The sequence below is a fragment of the Peromyscus maniculatus genome, chromosome 15 (assembly GCF_049852395.1).
Source record: "Peromyscus maniculatus bairdii isolate BWxNUB_F1_BW_parent chromosome 15, HU_Pman_BW_mat_3.1, whole genome shotgun sequence".
Classification (NCBI taxonomy): domain Eukaryota; kingdom Metazoa; phylum Chordata; class Mammalia; order Rodentia; family Cricetidae; genus Peromyscus; species Peromyscus maniculatus.
The window spans coordinates 56,272,373-56,291,877 of record NC_134866.1 but is presented as its reverse complement, the minus strand read 5'-3'; the positions used below and the strand labels follow the sequence as shown (position 1 = coordinate 56,291,877).

The window sequence follows — 19,505 nt, the reverse complement described above, 5'->3', positions numbered from 1 at the left end:
CAGTCCTTCTGTTCAGCCTTCACCATGTCTCTTCATAACCATATATTTTATCCTTCCTTCCTTGAGAGACCCTCCTCTCTAGACCCTTATTTTATCCCTAACCTCTGTGGTTATATGGATTGTAGCATGCCTGTTGAATATTTAAAAGCTAGCATCCATATATAAGAGAATGTATACCACATTTGTATTTTGGAGGCGGTTATCTCATTGAAGACTATTTTTTTCTAGCTGTATATATTTACCTGAGAATTTCATGATTTTGTTTTTTATTTAACAGCTAAATAATATTCTATTGTGTAAAGGTACCACATTTTCATTATCCATTCATCTGTTGATGAACATCTAGGCTATTTTCCATTTCTGGCTATTATGAATAGAGCAGTAATGAACATGGATAAGTAAGTGTCTCTGTAGTAGAATGTAGAGTCCTTTGGATATATGCCCAAGAGTGATATAGCTGAATCTTGAGGAAGATCTGTTCCCAGCTTCTTGAGGAACAGCCATACTGATTTTCATAGTAGATGACAATGTTTTTGAACTGAGAGATTTCACATGAAGCCTAGCTTTCTGGCTAGTGTTCAAAAATTGAGACTTCATTAGCCCTTGGCAGCACTCAGCTGAAACTACATCAGCCTCCCTCTGTTAATACATCTCTCTCCCCTCCCTTCCCCCTCTCCCTTTTCTCCATCTGCTTAACCACAATGTTCATTTTAGTGATGTTCTCTTATCATGAGTATTGGAAATTAATTATGGCCATAACTCAAAATTACAGATCCTAGAAGACCAAATAAGAATTCGAGACCAGGCAGCCACGGGAACTAACTTCGCGGTGCAGGAGCTAAATACCAAACACCAGCATGGAGTTGGAGACCTCCGAGGAAGAGTAGCCAGGTGAGAAGTGCTCAGCTAAGGTTTGCAGACACTATCGGCTATGGAATTCCTCTCAGAATAATTTCACAGTTTAAAAGATGAACTGTCGATTTATATTGAGTTAAGTGGGTGACCTGCAGTTAAGAAACTGCCTCATAAAACTTTGAAAGTCTGATGCTCACTCTCAGTTCCAGGAGCTCTTACATGGAATGTCCAGTTTTGTGTTAGTGGAAATACCCAGAGTGTTGTCTTTACAGCCTTCAGCTGCCCAGATGCCAACAGTTATACTCAGAACACCCACATAAGCACATAAACACACAATATCCCCAAGTGTGTTACATTCTGGGAAATAAAGTATTAAGTGTTCAATGATTATATACAAATCAGCCAAATGGAGTTCTGAGTAGCACCTTTGCATGAGATGTTTAAATCAAGAGTTTCCAGTGTATGAATAATTAAAAAAAAAAACCTCCTAGATAATGACAGTGGTAGAAACACTGACATATATCAGAAGTTCGGTAATGACTATGGCTGGACTGGCCTGACAGACACATGGGAAATTACTTGAGAGTGGATTACCATAGGTATCTTCCATCTCTACATCTTCTGCCAGATCTATTTCCTTGTTCCTTAAATTTTCCACCTTCATCCTATTCTTTCCAAAATGTAAATTACCCGATGAGAATTAGATGACTGACATCGAAGTCAAACTTCTCTTAGTCTATTTATGCAGCAGTCACAGAATACCTGAAACTAGATAGTTATAAGAACAAAAACTCAAGTGTCTCACAATTTCAGAGGCTAGGAATCCATACTCCAGGACAGCAAGTCCATTGTCTTGTGAGGGCTGCATCTTCCAGGGGAATAGACAGTGTTCTAGTGTGGCAGAAACCTAAAGACTTCCACGAGGGCCTTAATTTGGTTCATTTGGGAGGAGTTCCCATGGTCTACCACCTGTCAGCTGCCTCACCTAATTCTATCATACTGATAGCACTTGGATTTGGAAAGATACAGAGTTAATCCAGATTATTACAGGATATCTATCCTGCCAGTTCAATAAAAATGCATTCATACCCAGGAATGGTGACACACACCTTTAATCCCAGACCTCTGGAGGGAGAAGCAGGTGGAGATCTGTGAGTCAAGGACAGCCTATTCTATATAATCTAATTTCATGACATCCAAGGTTACAATCTCAAAACCAAAAACAAAACCACAACTCATTCAACTTACTCATTCATCATTTACCATATACCAAGCTAAGATTCAACAACACAGTCCCCTCTCAGTAGCTCTTCACTGTTCACCTGGCAAAACCACCTCTATCAACAGCTTGCCAGCAATGAGGATAGTACTGTCCTGAAAGCCTGGTGTGTCGTATTCAAACCACACTGAGTGGAAGAGGTTGCTCCAAGGAGCGAATACTCAGGATGTGTTTTTGAAGGATTTGTAGTAACCAACCAAGAAAGGTGGGAAAGACACTTCATACAGGAGGGAAAATGTTTGGAAAAGAACAAAGGGAAGGTCTGCTGAGGCGTGTCCCAAGGCCTGCCAAAGAGAAGAGCATTCCGGCTATGTTATTCTGGAGTATGTGTTCAAGAAAAGATGGGAGATAATGCCAAAGAAACAGCCAAAGTTGAAAGATGAGGGACCTTGTGGGCTAAAGTTTGAACTTCATGTAGAAGGTTGTAAATAGCCACAGAGGGTTTTAGGTGAGGGGTGATGTATTTGGTGGCATTCTAATAATATCTGAATTGGTGGTGTACACAGAAGGAGGACACAAACATCAAAAGCAGTCTGTTGCAGCAATCCAGGGTAGAAGTAGGGAGGGCCTGAACTAAATCACTAGCCATGGATGTTCAGTGCAGAGGACAGACATGGGAAAATATAATCTATAGGATGACTACATGAATTAACATTAATCAGGACAGAGGAATACATGTCAAAATTTTTAGGAAACATATCTAAATTTTTGGTCTGGGGTCTGGTTGAATATTTGTCCCCCCATTATTCAGCAGAGGCAGGGGGACAAAGAAGAGAAGTGTTGGAGCCCACAAAGGTTTCCTAGTGAGATCTGAGCTTGCTTTACCATCAAGGCTACATAAGAGGATAATTGGACCATGGGCCTGGGTACCAGGTGTTTGGAAGGGTCTACACTTGGCTGTATCTAGTAAGGGGGAGGTCTTTTGTCTCCTCCCTTGGCATTGTTATAAAAAGCCTTTTGAATAAAGTTCTGGGATAGTGAGTTTTGACCGAGGCCCTCCCGAGGCTGTCCTATGTTTCTGTCTTTCCTCTCGTCGTCTAAGTATCTCTTTCTATCTAAATATTTACCACTTCTCCCCGCTTAAGAGTACCCTGGTCATAAAAGTGGGGGCAGGACCCCAAAGGGAAGGTCTCAAACCTGTCACATCTGGGAAGTCTGTGGGATCTTAACCAGAATGGACATGGTGCTCAGAGGGGAAGCAGGAGGGGTAGAGGTAGGTGAGGAGCCCAGTGTCCTCCAACAGAGATAACTTAGTGGCACTAGCGAAGACTCTGCAGTTCTGAAGTGTCGCTTTATTCCTCTAAAGTTTCAATACTGTTTAGGAAATAAGACTCATGGTTAGAAAGTCATCAAAGAAAAATTAACTGACAACTCAGATATTGTATATCATATACAAGTAAATAAACACAATATTTACATATCATTCTATATTTATTAGACTATCTTTTAGATTTGTGTGAGTTATATATCAAGTTAATAAAATAATCACGAGTGAACCCATGACCCCACTTAAATATATATTTTTGAAAAACAGAAATAATAAACACTTCCTTTTGAATGAAATATGATTTGATTCAATTTGGTGGTGTAATGATAAAACACACACACACACACACACACACACACACACACACATTTTAAAAGTAACACAGAGACCATTAGAATAACATCAAGAAGATGTGATGTTCTTTTTCCCTTGTTCCAATTTAATTTTATTTTAAATTTATTTTTTGGTACAAGGAATCAAATCCCAGGGATTTTTCACATGCTCTACTACTGACCTGCTTTTCTCCTTTCTCCTCCTACCCCGCCCCCCTCTCTCTAGACAGAGTCTTCCTGTATTACCCAGGGTGGCTGGAACTACCGATCCCTCACTTCTCCTGCTCAAGGACCTGGATAAACAGGAACTTGCCATAAAACCCTACTGCCTCCAACATTTTATGAATCTTAAGTAGTAACTTCAGGGCAAGGTCTTATTTTTCCTTAAAACATCTAATTTTATGGAAATTTTCTGAAATCTATTTGGTTATCTCAGACAAACTCTGGCTAGAAGCCATCAGACATAAATTTGCTTTCCTTCTCGTGCCTCTTTTCTGGTTTTTTTTTTTTTTTGTTGTTGTTGTTGGTTTTTTTTTGCCAGAAAAATAACTAATGGACTAGCTAAAATCTTGATTACTGTCTTTCTACATGCACTGATTGTAATTCCAATTAGTATTTTGGCACAGGTAAAATTAAATTAATTATTTTAACATAATTCTTAGCAAATACTTTACTGTTTTGTAAATCAGCCTCAATGTTTAATTTTATTATTTAATACTTAACTGAAGTTCCAATTCCTTGAATTTTCCCTTCTTCCCGACCCCAGTGTATTGGTAGTTTAAAAGCAGATGATTCCTGTGAAGTGAGCTTCTCACTGGTGCACAGCCTCCTCTGGTAGATTAATCTTAAGAGAAGAACAGAGAGGGGTGAGTGTGCACAGGGTTAACAGAAGGGTGAGTGTGCACAGGACTCACAGAGAAGGGTGAGTGTGCACAGGGTTCACAGGGAAGGGTGAGTGTGCACAGGACTCACAGAGAAGGGTGAGTGTGCACAGGGTTCACAGGGAAGGGTGAGTGTTCATAGGACTCACAGAGAAGGGTGAGTGTGCACAGGACTCACAGAGAAGGGTGAGTGTTCACAGGGTTCACAGGGAAGGGTGAGTGTGCACAGGACTCACAGAGAAGGGTGAGTGTGCACAGGACTCACAGAGAAGGGTGAGTGTTCACAGGGTTCACAGGGAAGGGTGAGTGTGCACAGGACTCACAGAGAAGGGTGAGTGTTCACAGGGTTCACAGGGAAGGGTGAGTGTGCACAGGACTCACAGAGAAGGGTGAGTGTGCACAGGACTCACAGGGAAGGGTGAGTGTGCACAGGAATGGGCAGGACTTATGACCTGTTGCAGCTGCAGGTGGCCAACCTATTGTCATGTTTGGCTTTTTTTTTGATTTTTCGAGACAGGGTTTCTCTGTGTAGCTTTGCGCCTTTCCTGGAACTCACTCTGTAGCCCAGGCTGGCCTCGAACTCACAGCGATCCGCCTGGCTCTGCCTCCTGAGTGCTGGGATTAAAGGTGTGCGCCACCACCACCACCACCCGGCATGTTTTTAATTTTTACCTGAGATAAGCTTTACCAGAGACAGGTTATTTTAAGGCACCTGTTTCCTTTATTAGATTATTAGTGTCCAGGAGACACAGGTGATCAATTGCTGAGAGCATTTAACAGTAATAGATGGTTATATTAAAGTCTGGGGTTTTTTGGTTTGTTTTTGCAGAGCCCAGACCTTTTGGTCTGGGGGTGTAAATACCTTTGGACTGTTACTGTCCTTTACCACCTGGGTATACTTGATGGTCCTTGGACTCCAGCTCTATGGTGATTTTGAAACTATTAGCTGAGTAGTTACTTAGAAGAGGGAACTAGGAGAGAAAAGCTTGTAGGATGAGACCTCATTCTTCTGGAATTGGGGACAAGGCAGTGGATCCTGATGTCCTTGGGAACTTAAGAGAGAGCGGGACCCTGTCTGTGTCCCTGTGCATGGCTTTCTTTCCCGCACTTAAAACAGGGACCTGATGGCTTTCAGGAGCTGGTGGGATAGCATGTGCCAGTGTTTGGCAGTTTTGTGTCCAGCTTTTTAAGGGTTCCTGTGAACATGCACACACGGGCTTGCAGAGCTACACCAAGCATGCACTGACTGCGTGACCAGGCTGCATGCACATAATCACCAGCGTGCACTGATGACATAAGATACAAGACCCTTTGCTTAGCTGCTGAACTGCATGTGTGTGGCCATGCAGCTGGAGTGGGGGCAGAATTCCAACAAGATGATAGATAAATGAATGAGAGAGAGAGAGAGAGAGAGAGAGAGAGAGAGAGAGAGAGAGAGGAAGGGAAGAGAAGAGAAGAGAAGAGAAGAGAAGAGAAGAGAAGAGGAGGGGAGGGGAGGGGAGGGGAGGGGAGGGGAGGGGAGGGGAGGGGAGGGGAGGGGAGGGGAGGGGAGGGGAGGGGGGGGAGGGGGGGAGGGGAGGGGAGGGGAGGGGAGGGGAGGGGAGGGGAGGGGAGAGGAGAGGAGGGGAGGGGAGGGGAGGGGAGGGGAGGGGAGGGGAGAGGAGGGGAGAGGAGAGGAGAGGAGAGGGGAGGGGAGGGGAGGGGAGAGGAGAGGAGAGGAGAGGAGAGGAGAGGAGAGGAGAGGAGAGGAGAGGAGAGAAGAGAAGAGAAGAGAAGAGAAGAGAAGAGAAGAGAAGAGAAGAGAAGAGAAGAGAAGAGAAGAGAGACAAAAATGTTGGAGAATATACCTTATGAGGGGAATTGCCCAGAAATAGAAAGCAAGAATTCAAACTGAAAATCTCCCAGTTTCACAGAAAGCTACATGAATTTCTAAGTTAGCACTGTCTAAAGGCAGCATTAAATCTACAATGAAGCCGGGCGGTGGTGGCGCATGCCTTTAATCCCAGCACTCGGGAGGCAGAGCCAGGCGGATCTCTGTGAGTTCGAGGCCAGCCTGGGCTACCAAGTGAGTTCCAGGAAAGGCGCAAAGCTACACAGAGAAACCCTGTCTCGAAAAACCAAAAAAAAAAAAATCTACAATAAAGTTATTCTTCTCCTTAAAAGATGAACCCATTAGGATGTGACACATCAAGAAGTCTTGGAGTTGTAAATCAGGAAAGCATGTGGAAATGGCCTTCGAAACCTTAATTACAACACTCAAATTTCTACATCAAAAGCAAAGGGTGATACTACAGAGTTCTCTAAGGATATCCAGCTTTGTCTCTAGAGAGAACTGGGACAGGCAGGGAGGAGAAGGCCAGTCCCACTGTGCAGTGACCACCCTTGTCTGAGGGAGATACCTCATTAGCATCCACAAGATGCCTGGAACAGCCAGTGTTCACCCTAGAGTAACTACAATTTTTATTAGTTATTTGCTCAACAGTAAAGTTTGACTTAATAAATTAAGCCCAGGGAGAGATTTTTTAAAAATTTAAGTTATAACAATGTACTTTAACAAAGTTACATGGATGTGGAATATTCCTTAAAAGAATGGCACAATACCTATCATATTTGAATGAAATAAAAACTATCTTAACCAAGTCACCTTTCCACGGGTGACAGGAGACAGGTGCCGTCAGAACAATGAAATACACCTGTACCCTTCTAGTCAGATCACAAATGAAAGGAAAATATTGTCTTAATTCATTCTCCCACAAATGTGAGAGCAAACAGCCTCCTTTAACACTTAAGTATTTGAATATGCCTAAGCTCTTCTATTGAAATCAGAAAAACAAAATCTGGCCAACCAAGAAATAAATTAAAATTAAAAGAAGAATTGGAGGGAGCATAAAATAGCTGCTAAGGAATATAGAGTGAAAATCCAACATTGCTGAAGGAGCAGCTATGTACATTTATTTCATTGAGATTTTTTTTTTTTGGGGGGGGGGGAGTGATGTGTGGGCAACAGACACTGTCTGTAGTTGAGATGGTAGATGTAAAAAGCCAGCAATTCAAGTCTTTCTTTTGAAGTAATTTATATCAGAAATAAATATTTCCTGTAGTAGAGAAGTACACATTCAGCCCTCATATCTGTGGGCTCTATGTCTATAAATTCAACCAGCCTCAGAAAACATGGTTTATAATGGGCATGTTTTATCAGAAGCAAAATTATCCTAGAGAAGGATAGACACTCTGGGAATAAAGAGCTGTTGATCAATCCTGGACTTCAGCATCTCTGGGGTTAGGTTTGTAGGGTAAGAATACATCAGGGGCAACTTTCAGATAAGTAAATAAAGCTGCCAACTTCATGTATATGATCCCACAGTGCCAAGCACTGTCTAAATAATTCACACCCATTGCTCCCTCCTGGCCTTAAATTTGAGAAATAATAATATTAGGAGAGCCACCTAAGAGTCCTGAAAGTTGAGCTGGCAGCATTTCAGAAGACATATGCACACATTTGCCAATGGAATAATGTGGTGTAAAAATTATGCAACTCTCTATACAATGACTTTAGCATCATTGGCCCCTGAACTACTTCTTTTCCAATGTAGAAAATCCAAACTCATAGCGTTAAAAAATTCATCCCAGATCACAAACCTAAGAAGCAGCAGAGCTAGGACTTGAAGCCTGGTCTATTTGACACCTAGTTCCTAACTAGGACACCTAACTTCCTAGTTAGAGCCTCCACTGTGCACACCAGCTGCTGTCCCAGAGAGTGGAGAGAAAGGAGAGGATGGCCGAGGGGACAGGAAGTCAGGCAAGTGGCAGCAGCCCCTGTCTCGTCTTGGGGAGGTATGGTCTCCACATGGATTCACATAAGGGCATTCTAACAAATCAACAGCCGAGTTGCCATTCCAACAATTACAGTTCCTATGCGTACACCGGTTTTTGACCATGACGTGAGTTAATAGTGTACTGTTCTCATTCATAACATGGGTGCATAGCGTGCTGTTCTCATTCAATCACACTGACTCCTCTTTTGTCTCCCCACAGCATAGCCTCCCTTCACAGAGTGCTAGACAATATTACTATCTTAATTCACTGTTGGTTCCAAAGTATTAAAGAAAAAATTCAGTTGTGGAGCTTACAAAATATTAGTAGTCCTAAGATACTTATGTTACTTGGCATGACAAAATGAAATTGTGATTTCTTGTAACTATTATTTGATGACAATCAAAAACAGTTGTTTCATAGAATGACAACTAACCAGTTCTTCAGTGTTGTGTCCTACCATTCACTCACACGAGCAACAGCTGAAACTGGTCCTTAAGGCAGCGGGCAGGCAGGGTCTCCGGGAGAGGCGTGGGCAACAGAGGGCCACAGTTCTGCCTGCTCTTCCCTGCCATACTCTCTCTCCAGACTTCCTTCCCTGAAACACCCAGAGCTGCCTAAGGACCGAAAGTTTCATTCAGGTGTCAGTGTGAATTGCCTTTGTCCTACCTACACCAATTTGAGACCAGTCCAGGAAGAGAAGTTTTGTTAGAAGCTAAGAGGATTGGACAATGTTTTTGAAGACAGAGTAGAACATTTTAGCTAATTCGGATATTTTCTCTAACCAAAGAAAAACTGACATGTAGGGGCTGAGAGAGAAAAGTGGATTCAGAGCATGATAAAGAAGAGGAAAAGTTGGCAGAACTGACTAACCCAAGGCAACCGAGTATATTGCCCAAACACCAGAATCTGTGAAAAACAAAAACAAAAACAAAAAAAACACTCAGCTTTAGCCAGGCATGTTAACTCATGCCTTTAATTCTAGCACTGGGGAGGGAAGGCAGCTGTATGTCTGTGATTTCAGGGCCAGCCTTGTCTATGTAGCAGGCCATCACAGGTACACCGTGAGACCTTGCCTTTAAAATAGAAAAGAAAAATCCCTACAGCTGAAATATAACATTTCCTTCCACTCACCACAGTGCTCCCACAGTACTAGCTTCTCTCGGTCTCTACATGCCCCCCACATCTACCAGGATGGAGAAATTTGAACGTCGAGTGAATACCTAGATCCTGCTTACAGTTTACAGTTTTGTGAGCTTGCTGATCTCACACAGATTTCCATCTTGACACTAGGTGTGATTCAAGCATTGTGAAGCTTTCCGGAGACATCCAGCTCATCAGGCATGAGTGCCGACAAGTTGAGAAATCATTTCAAGAACTCTTTTCTGCCCTAGAAACTGTTTCCAAGAACTTGGATGTGAAGGTAACTAGAAAAAGATGGGATTTATAGGACATTATAAGTTACTTGTAGTAGTAACTTAATGTAGTGCCACTTGTGTCACCCCAAATAAACACATGGAGGCTTATATTAATTATAACTGCATGGCCATGGCTCAAGCCTTTGGCTAGCTAGCTCTTAGATCTTAAATTAGCCCACAACTATTAATCTATTTATCGCCACATGTTCCATGGCTTTACCTGCGTCCCATTACATGTTGTTCCTTGGGTGTCTCGCTGGTGTCTTCCTCAGCCTTCTTCCTGTCTTTCTCTTTGAATTTCCCACCTGCCTCTAAGCTACCTTGCCATAGACCAAAAACTTTATTTATCAACCATTCAGAGCAACACATATTTGCAGCATACAGAAAGACATTCCCCCATCAGTTACTACTAGCAGTAAGGTGATAGATAGCTCTTCAGTCAGAAAAGAGAACCCTTTACTTCCAAGGGATTTCATATGAAGCTCATTCATATACAATATGAATTCAGTCAGTTGAACCAGCAAACAATTAATGTGTGCCTTCTGTGTCCCAGGACAGACTTCCACTGTGAGCATGGGCTGTTTCCATCATTGCTGATATTTGCTCATTCCCTGGCTTCCTTCAACACTGTGGAGCTCAGGATTTATACACAAAAGGAGTTCCCATGGAAACTGATATTATTAAAGGTCCAACATCAGTGGTGTTGATAATGTTACATATCTATTTAAACCCTGAGGTGAGCTAGAGCTTTTACAAAAAGCATAAACACCTTTGGACCTGGATCATAGACACTGTTTCTTCAGTGGATCTGCCTGCTGCCTGGGCTTCCTGACTCACTCTTTATGTCCATGATTACTGAGCTATCTGCAAATTGCTAGTTGACTGTCGACTTGTTCGTGTGCACTCAGTAGGAGACATGTTCGTTCTCGTTCCCTAGGTAAACTGTGGTTGCAAAGTGGGTTTTCTCACTGATACTAGTGTTATTCCAGACCCTTTCAGAAGCAAATACAGTGAAGCAATTAGCTGAGCAAGGGGATATCTGTGAGGCATAAAGGAAAGAGAGGTGAGTTAGACAGGGAAATAGAAACCTGACTCCTGTGAAATAGACAGGGAGGGAAGGACTCAGCTGGGGTGCCATGAAGAATGTTTCATCAGTTCCTTAAATGAAAACCACTCACATGAGGAATGGTACTCAGGCTGGTGAGGGTGTGGGGAAGGAGTGCTCAGAGTACACAGAACACTGCTGTTCCTAAGCTCAGCAGTCAAAGCTTGCGGACAAGTATATCCCTTGTAGTAGCCGTCAGAGACATAAGTTACAACAGTTTCTCTACTCAAGTGGCTGCACTTTGGTTTCTTCATTTGTACTCTGGTCTACTGATTTCCACTTAACACAGTGCACATGTGTAGCCTCTGCTTTTATTGTATATGGAACAGGTTAAAATGCCCTCTGTGGTCATGGTGCTTATTTGCAAATGTTCACTGGTGCTGGAAAAAATGAGCAAATGCTAGCTGTTTACCAGTGTTGTGGTCAAGTAAAATTTGTATTTTTCATATCTTGCCCTAATCTTTGTTTGTATTTTACTTATTTGACCAGTAAAGAAAAAATTGTTATTTAAAAAAAATCATTATTAGGACTGGTGAAATGGCTCAGTAGGTAAGAGCAATTGCTGCGCTTCTAGAGGACCTGAATTAAGATCCCAAAACCCATCCATGTTGGGCAGATTCATGATTGCCTGTAACTCTAACTTCTAGGGATTCCACATCCTCCTGTGACTCCTTCATATGACACTAGCACACATGGCACACACGCGCACGCGCACACACACACACACACAAAATAAATAAAATAAAATAAAATAAAATAAAATTTTAAAATCACTAATATATACTGTTAATTCATTCCCAAAAGCTATAGCTTATATGGATATAAGATTCAAAGGTCTTTAGTGTGGATTCCATTCATTTTTCAAAAGTACCTTTGTCCCACTCTTACTGAGGGTGTTTTGAATGAAGCTTTTCATAAACATTTCTTGGCTGCTCTCTTTCCCCTACCCTTGCCATGCACAGACTAGCCTATCCTTTCATTTTCAGTCTTTATGACTTGCCGTATTTTAATTACTAATATCTCTTACGAAAAGAAACTACCCAGGCATGGTTGGCTGCTCACTGTTTACCCATCCTATCCCCCCATTACCACCTCTTTCTTTGCTAGGGGAAGAACTGGTTGAAAGATGCTGGGCTGGAGCTGTGGTTTCATTCTCTGAGATGGGAATTTGTTTAGGCTCAGTTGTGTGCTGTCATTGTGCATTTGCTTTTAATCCAGCTCTTGTAAAGGAATTTCGTCAAAGCTTCTTGAACTTCTTGTTTCCCATCTCATATGCCTGAGGTCATGTCACAAGTTGTTTGTTGTGGTCAAGTTAGAACACTATCTGGAAACCATGGAGGTCAAATCTCATGCCCACCATGTCTGCTTCCTTAGAGACTACCTTGGAGTCTCGCTGTGCATGCAAACATTTACGTACCAAGTATCTGAGCAGTTACACATTGCCAATTAGGGATCTGAGCTTTACCATTGGCCATTAGGCTGAGGATACAGTGGGGGAGGAATAGACTGTGACTAGGGAGAGAGGAAGTAAAGAAATAATAAAATTGAGCTAGTGTCAATATCATGTTTTTGTTATATCATCAGATAGCCTATTATCTAAAGAACATTACAGATAGACGACAAAGTGGGATACTTCCTATTATTTCCAGGAGAATGGTGTACCTGTAATTGTGAATAATTTTCTTTTTTTAATTGAAATATTCTTCTCTCATACAATACAGCCTGACCACAGTTTCCCTTCCCTCCACTCCTCCTAGTTTCCACCCCATCTCTCCTCTGTCCCAGATCCATTCCCCCTCCGTTTCCTCTTCAGAAAAGAGCAGGCCTCCAAGGGATAGCAGTCAATAGGACAAAAGATATAATAAGACAAGACAAAAGCCCTCATACCGAGGCTGACCAAGGCAACCCAATAGGAGGAAAAGAGTCCCAAGAGCAGGCAAAAGAGTTATAGACACACAGGCTCCCACTCTTAGAGGAGTCCCACAAAAACACCAAGCTAACAGCAGTAACATGTACCCAGAGGACCTGGTGCAGACCCATGCAGGCCCGTGCCTGCTGCTTCTGTCTCTGTGAGCCCATTGAGCCCTGCTTAGTTGATTAAGAGGGCCATGTTCTCCTGAAGTCCTCCATCCCCTCTGACTCCTACAGTCTTTCCTCTCATCTTCCATGGGGTTCTCTGATCTCTGAGGGAGGGACCTAATGGAGACCCCCAATTTAGACTCTCTCTCTCCACATAATGTCTAACTGAGCAGTCTCTGCACCTGATCCCATCTGCTGCTAGAAGAAGCCTCTGATGACAACTGGACAAGGCACTGATTTATGAGTAAAGCTGAACATCATTAGGAATCATTTCATTGATGGAGGGCGGGGAGGCACTTGTGTTTGGTTCTGTTCTACCTACCCTAGGTCTCTGGGCTATCCAGTATCCTGGATCCTGGATCCTAGCCATCCAGGCAGTGTAGGGACATGGACTCCCTCTGGTGGTGTGGGCCTCAAGTTAAACCAAACATTGGTTGGTCACTCCAAGAAGTCTTGAGCCACCATTGCTCCAGAATGCAGGCAGAGCGGGTTGTAGGTGGAGGGTTTCTCTTTCAGGAGCCTGCACAGTAGCTTACACCTAACAGAGTGGAATGCAGAGTAGAGGTGGAGGGTCCATGCCACCACCAGCTAGACCTCTTTACTTTCAATGAGCTATATGGAAATTGTCCTCAGCAATCGGGCCCCTTTGTCAGTTTTCAGAGAGTAATCTTGTATCCTAGCATCAGCCTGGGTTTTTTAGGGATCTCCATAGGACCTCTTCAGCTAACAATTCAACCAAATGTAACTTAGTCCCACCAATGGAAGCCTTGCCTGGCTACAAAAGATGGCCACTTCAGTCTCAATATTCTCCATTACCAGGAGTCCTCTCTAGGGTCACATTCATAGATTCCAGGAAGTTTACACTATATTAAGTGTCAGGGTTTAGCCTGTCAGGTTGTCAAAGAGTTCTTGGGGGGAGGAGTAAGAAATTGAGAAATGACAGGAAGAAATATAGACATAGATGAAAAGAGAGAGAGAGAGAGAGAGAGAGAGAGAGAGAGAGAGAGAGAGAGAGGGAGAGAGAGAGAGAGAGGAGAGAGAGAGATGCAGGATAGCTTCGGGAGGGCCCTAGGTGAATACCCAGTCGCCCCAAGTTTATTTATGATGGGCATTTTATAATACATCAGCAAGGGGAGAGGCAAAAGACCTTCCCCTTTCAAGGTCAAGGTATAAAGTGCCAACAAGTGTAGACCCTTCAAAACACCTGGTAACCACACCTTTGGCCAAAATCATCCTATTATGCAGCCCTGCTGGGTAAAGAAAGCTCAGACTTTCTGATCTTGAATAAGGCCTTACTAGGGAGCCTCTGTAGGCCCCCACAAATAAGTTTCTGTCCTAGCCCCCAAGTGCCCCGCAAATCTAGCTGTCTCTCCCACACTCTAACCCTCCATCGCCCCAACCTGATCAAATCTGCCCCCATCCCCACCTGCCCCCACTCCAACCCCAGAATCTTCCCAGAGAGATCCATACTCCCCCCATAGCCCTCCTCTTTACCTACCTCTCTAGGTCTGGATTGTAGCTTGACTATCATTTACTTAACAGCTAAAATGCACATATAAGTGAATAATACAATTTGTCTTCCTAAGTCTGGGTTACCTCACTCAGGATGGTTTTTTTTTTCTAGTAGCATCCATTTGCCTGCAAATTTTATATCTTTTTTTAACAGCTGAGTAATACTCATGTCAATGCACCACTTTTTAAAAATCCACTCTTTGGTCAAGGGACACCCAGGTAGTTTCCAGTTTCTAGCTATCATGAATAAAGTTGCTATGAACATAGTTGAGCAAGTGTCCTTGTGGAGTGACTGAGCATCCTTTGTGCATATGCCCAAGAGTGGTATAGCTGGGTCTTGAGGTAGATCAGTTCCCAATTTTCTGAAGAAGCACCATATTGATTTTCAAAGTGGCTGTACAAGTTTGCACTCCCACCAGCAGTGGAGGAGTGTTCCCCTTGTTTCACATCTTTGCCAGCATGAGCTATCACTTTTGTTTTTAATCTTAGTCATTCTGACAGGTGTAAGATGGAATCTCAAGTAGTTTTGCTTTGCATTTCCCTGATGAGTAAGAATGTTGTACATTTCATAGTGTCTCAGCCATTTGAGCTTCCTGTATTGAGAATTCTGTTTAGATCTCTACCACATTTTAAACTGGATTATTTGGATTTTTGATATCTGGTTTCTTGAGCTCTTTATATATTTTGGATATTAGCCCTTTATCAGATGTAGAGTTGGTAAAAATCTTTCCCCATACCTCAGGCTGCTGTTTTGTCCTTTTGATGGCATTCTTTGTTTGCAGAAGCTTTTCAGTTTCATGGGGTCCCATTTATTAATTGTTGATCTTAGTGCCTGTGCTAACAGTGTTCTATTCAGGAAGTCTCCTGTGTGGATGAATTCAAGGCTACTCCCCACTTTCTCCTCTATCAGGTTCAATGTATCTGGTTTTACATTGATGTTTTTGATCCATCTGGGCTTGAGTTTTGTGCATGGTGATAGATATGAATCTATTTGTACTCCTACATGCCGACATCCAGTTTGACCAGCACCATTTATTGAAGATGTTTTCTTTTTCTAGTGTGTGTTTCTGGCTTCATTATATAAAAAAAAAATCAGGTGTCCAGAGGTCTGTAAATTTCTGCTTGGGTCTTCAACTTGTTGCATGATCAACATAACTATTTTTATGCCATGTGGTTTTTAGTACTACAGCTCTGTAATAGAGCTTAAAATCAGGGATGGTGATATCTCTGGAAATTCTTTTCTATTTTGAGATTGTCTTAACTATCCTGGGTTTTTTTGTGTGTGTGTGTGTGTGTGTGTTTCCATATAAAGTTGAGAATTGTGTTTTCAAGGTCTGTAAAGAATTGTGTTGGCAGGCTCCCCCAGCAGGTCCTATCAAGCTCCAGTACCCATGGCCAGACTGTGTTCTGGGATCTATAAACTCACTATTGATTAACTGTCTACACTTGTCCATGGCCAAGTGTGCTCAAGGAAGAGGGTGAGACAGAGGGCCTGGAGGAAGAGGGGAGTCAAAGCCAGGGGACAGTGGGAGAGAGAGGGCTGAGGGCAGGGGTGGGTTCGCTCCCTCCAGCACCCATGGAGAAATGCTGAGAGGGACAGGAGTGACTGGAAGAAGTCAGCATCCAGGGAAGAGGCAGGAGAGAACTGGAAAGATTGCCAGACAGTCAGAAGGAAGAGCCATGAAAAGGGACATGGGCCACATTTGGATTTTGCTTTAACTCCCACATTTCACAAATGGTTATGTGCATAATTGTGTACATATGCATATGTTCACACATACCTATGAACACATACAACAAAACTGAGATAATAGATTATTAAACTCACTTTGTGAAGTGCAATAATGCAAATTCTTCTCTATATCCTTCAAACTTATTTTTCTTAAGAAAGAGCTGAATAATATTTTCCTGTCTGTACTCACCAAGTGTTTAATGTATAATTGTCAGATATTTAATGTTTAAGCATCATGTACTTAATCGTTAAGTGACTGTTCAGTGAATCATTTGACTGAATATTGAAATTGTTAAAAAAAGAATTGTGTTGGAATTTTGATGGGGATTGCATTGAATCTGTAGATTGCTTTTGGTAAGGTGGTAACATTTTATTATGTTAATCATACAGACCCATGAACATGGGAGATCTTTATTTCTTCAAAGTCTTGAGGATTTTGTCCTACAAGTCTTTCACTTGCTTGGCTGGCATTTCACCAAGATATTACAGTATATTATTGAGGCTATTGTGAAGGATGTTGTTTCCCTGATTTCTTTCTCAGTCCCTTTGTCATTTGTATATAGGAGGGCAAGTGATTTGTGAGTTAATCTTGTATCCAGCCACTTCACTGAAGGTGTTTATCAGCTGTAGAAGTTCCCTGATAGAATTTTTAAGGGTCACATATATAATATCATATCATCTACAAATAACGATGCTTTGACTTCTTTCCAATTTGTATCCCTTTGGTTTCCTTAAATTGTCTTATTGCTGTAGTTAAAACTTCAAGTACTATATTGAAATAGATAAGGAGAGAGTGGACAACCTCATCTTGTTCCTGATTTTAGTGGAATTCCTTTGAATTTCCATTTAATTTGATGTTGGCTATTGACTTGCTATAAAAGGTTTTTATTATGTTTAGGTATGTCCCTTGTATCCCAAGTCTCTCCAGGATGCTTATCATGAGGGGTGTTGGATTTTTTCAAAGGCCTTTTCAGCATCTAGTGGGATGATCATGTGGCTTTTGTCTTTCAGTTTGTTTATATTGTGGGCTACATTGACAGATTTTTTTATGTTGCACCAACCCTGTATCTCTGGAAAGATGTTCACTGGATCATGGTAGATGATTTTTGGTGTGTTTTTGGATTTGGTTTGCAAGTATTTTATTGAGTATTTTTGTATCTATGTTCATAAGGGAAAATGGTCTCTAATTCTCTTTCTTTGTTGGGTCATTATGTGGTTTGGGTATCAGGGTAACTGTGGCCTTATAAAATGAACTGGGCAATTCATGTTCCTTCTATTTATATTTTGTAGAATAATTTGAAGAGTACAGATGTTAACTTTTCTTTGAAAGTGCTAGAATTCTGTGCTAAAACAATCTGACCCTAGGCATTTTGAGGATGGAAGACTTTTAATGATTGCTTCTATTTTACTAGGGGCTATAGGTCTATTTAAATTGTTTATCTGATCTTGATTTAACTTTGATAAGTGGTACCAATTGAGAAAATTACCCAATTCTTTGATTTTGGTGGAGTGCAGCTTTTTAAAGTATGTCCTGGGATTCTCTGGATTTCCTCAGTGTTTGTTGTTATACACCCTTTTCATTTCTGATTTAATTTGGATATTCTTTTCATTAGTTTGGATAAGGGTTATCTACCTTATTGATTTTCTCAAAGAACCAACCCATTGTTTCATTGATTCTTTGTACTGTTCTCTTTGTTCCTATTTTATTGATTTCAGCTTTCAATTTGATAATTTCATTCCATTCACTCTTCTTGGGTATGCTTACTTTTTTTGTTTTAGAGCTTTTGGGTGTACTGTTGAGCTGCTTGTATGAACTCTCCAGTTTTCTTTTGTAGGTACTTACTTAGTGCTAAGAACTTACCTCTTCGCATCACTTTTATTGTGTCTCATAAGATTAGGTATGTTGTATATTTATTTTCAGTGAATTCTAGAAAGTGTTTATTTCTGTCTTGACTCCTTTATCATTCAGTAGTGAGTTGTCCAGTTTCTGTGATTTTGTAAGCTTTCTGTTGTTTCTGTTGCTGTTGATATCCAGCTTTAATCCATGAAGTCTGATAGGATGCAGGGTGTTATTTCCGTTTTCTTGTGTCTGTTGAGACTTGCTTTGCATGTTGTCAATTTTGGGGGAAAGTTCTGTGAGGTGCTGAGAAGAAGGTATGTTCTTTTGTGTTTGAGTTGAATGTTCTGTAAATATCTGTTAGGTTCATTTGGTTTATAACATCAGTTAGCTCCAACATTTCTCTGAGTAGTTTTTGTCTGGATGACTTGTCCATTGGTGAGAGTGGGGGTAGTAATGTCTACTACTATCAGTGTGTGAGGATCAGTGTATGGTTTAAGCTGTAATCATGTTTCTTTTGCAAACACTTTGTATTTGAGGCATAGATGTTAAGAATTGCAATATTATCTTGGTGGATGTTTCCTTTGATGAATATGTAGTGTCATTCCCCATCTCTTTTGATTAATTTTGGTGTGAAGTCTATTTTGTTAGATATTTAAATGTACACTGATTTGCTTCTTAAGTCCATATGCTTGGAATATATCTTTTTATAACCCTTTACTTGAGGTAATGTTTATCCTTAATGTTGAAGTGTGTTTCTTATGTGCAGCAAATGGGTGAGTACTGTTTTCAAATCTATTCTGTTAATCTTTGTATTTTTATTTGAGAACTGAGGCCATTGGTGTTGAGAGATATCAATGAACAATGATTGTCGATTCCTGTTATTTTGTTGTTGTTGTTGTTGTTAGAGGTGGTGGTGGTTGTGTGTATATGTGTGTGTGTGTGTGTGTGTGTGTGTGTGTGTGTATGCTTCCCGTCTTTTGGTTTTGTGATGTGAGACTATTTCCTGTATTTTCACATATGTAGTTAATCTCCTTGATTTGGATTTTTTCCTTATAACTCCTTCTGTAGGACTGGATTTATAGACAGATATTTTTTAATTTGACTTATGGATTATCTTATTTTCTCCATTTATAGAGATTGAAAGTTTTACTGGGTATAATAGTCTGGGCTGTCATCTGTGGTCTCTCGGAGTCTGCAGCATGTCTTCCTACACCCTTCTGGCTTTTAGAGTCTATGTTTAAAAACCAGATGTAATTCTAATAGGTCTGCCTTTATATGTTACTTGGTCTTTTTTCTTTGCAGCTTTTAATATCCTTTCTTTGTTCTGTATGATTACTGTTTTGATTACTATGTGGCAAGGGGACTTTCTTTTCTACTTCAATCTATTTGGTA

General features: G+C 41.3%; 1 protein-coding gene across 1 annotated transcript in view; it reads left to right on the top strand.

The window, feature by feature from the left end:
- The window catches only part of Fam81b (family with sequence similarity 81 member B), a 68,386-nt gene that overhangs the window by 23,063 nt on the left and 25,818 nt on the right, over positions 1-19,505 (top strand). Inside the window, exons 5-6 of the mRNA XM_042261788.2 lie at positions 773-891; positions 9,721-9,850. Coding sequence (XP_042117722.1) covers positions 773-891; positions 9,721-9,850 — 249 coding nt within the window. The remainder of the gene's footprint in view (positions 1-772; positions 892-9,720; positions 9,851-19,505) is intronic.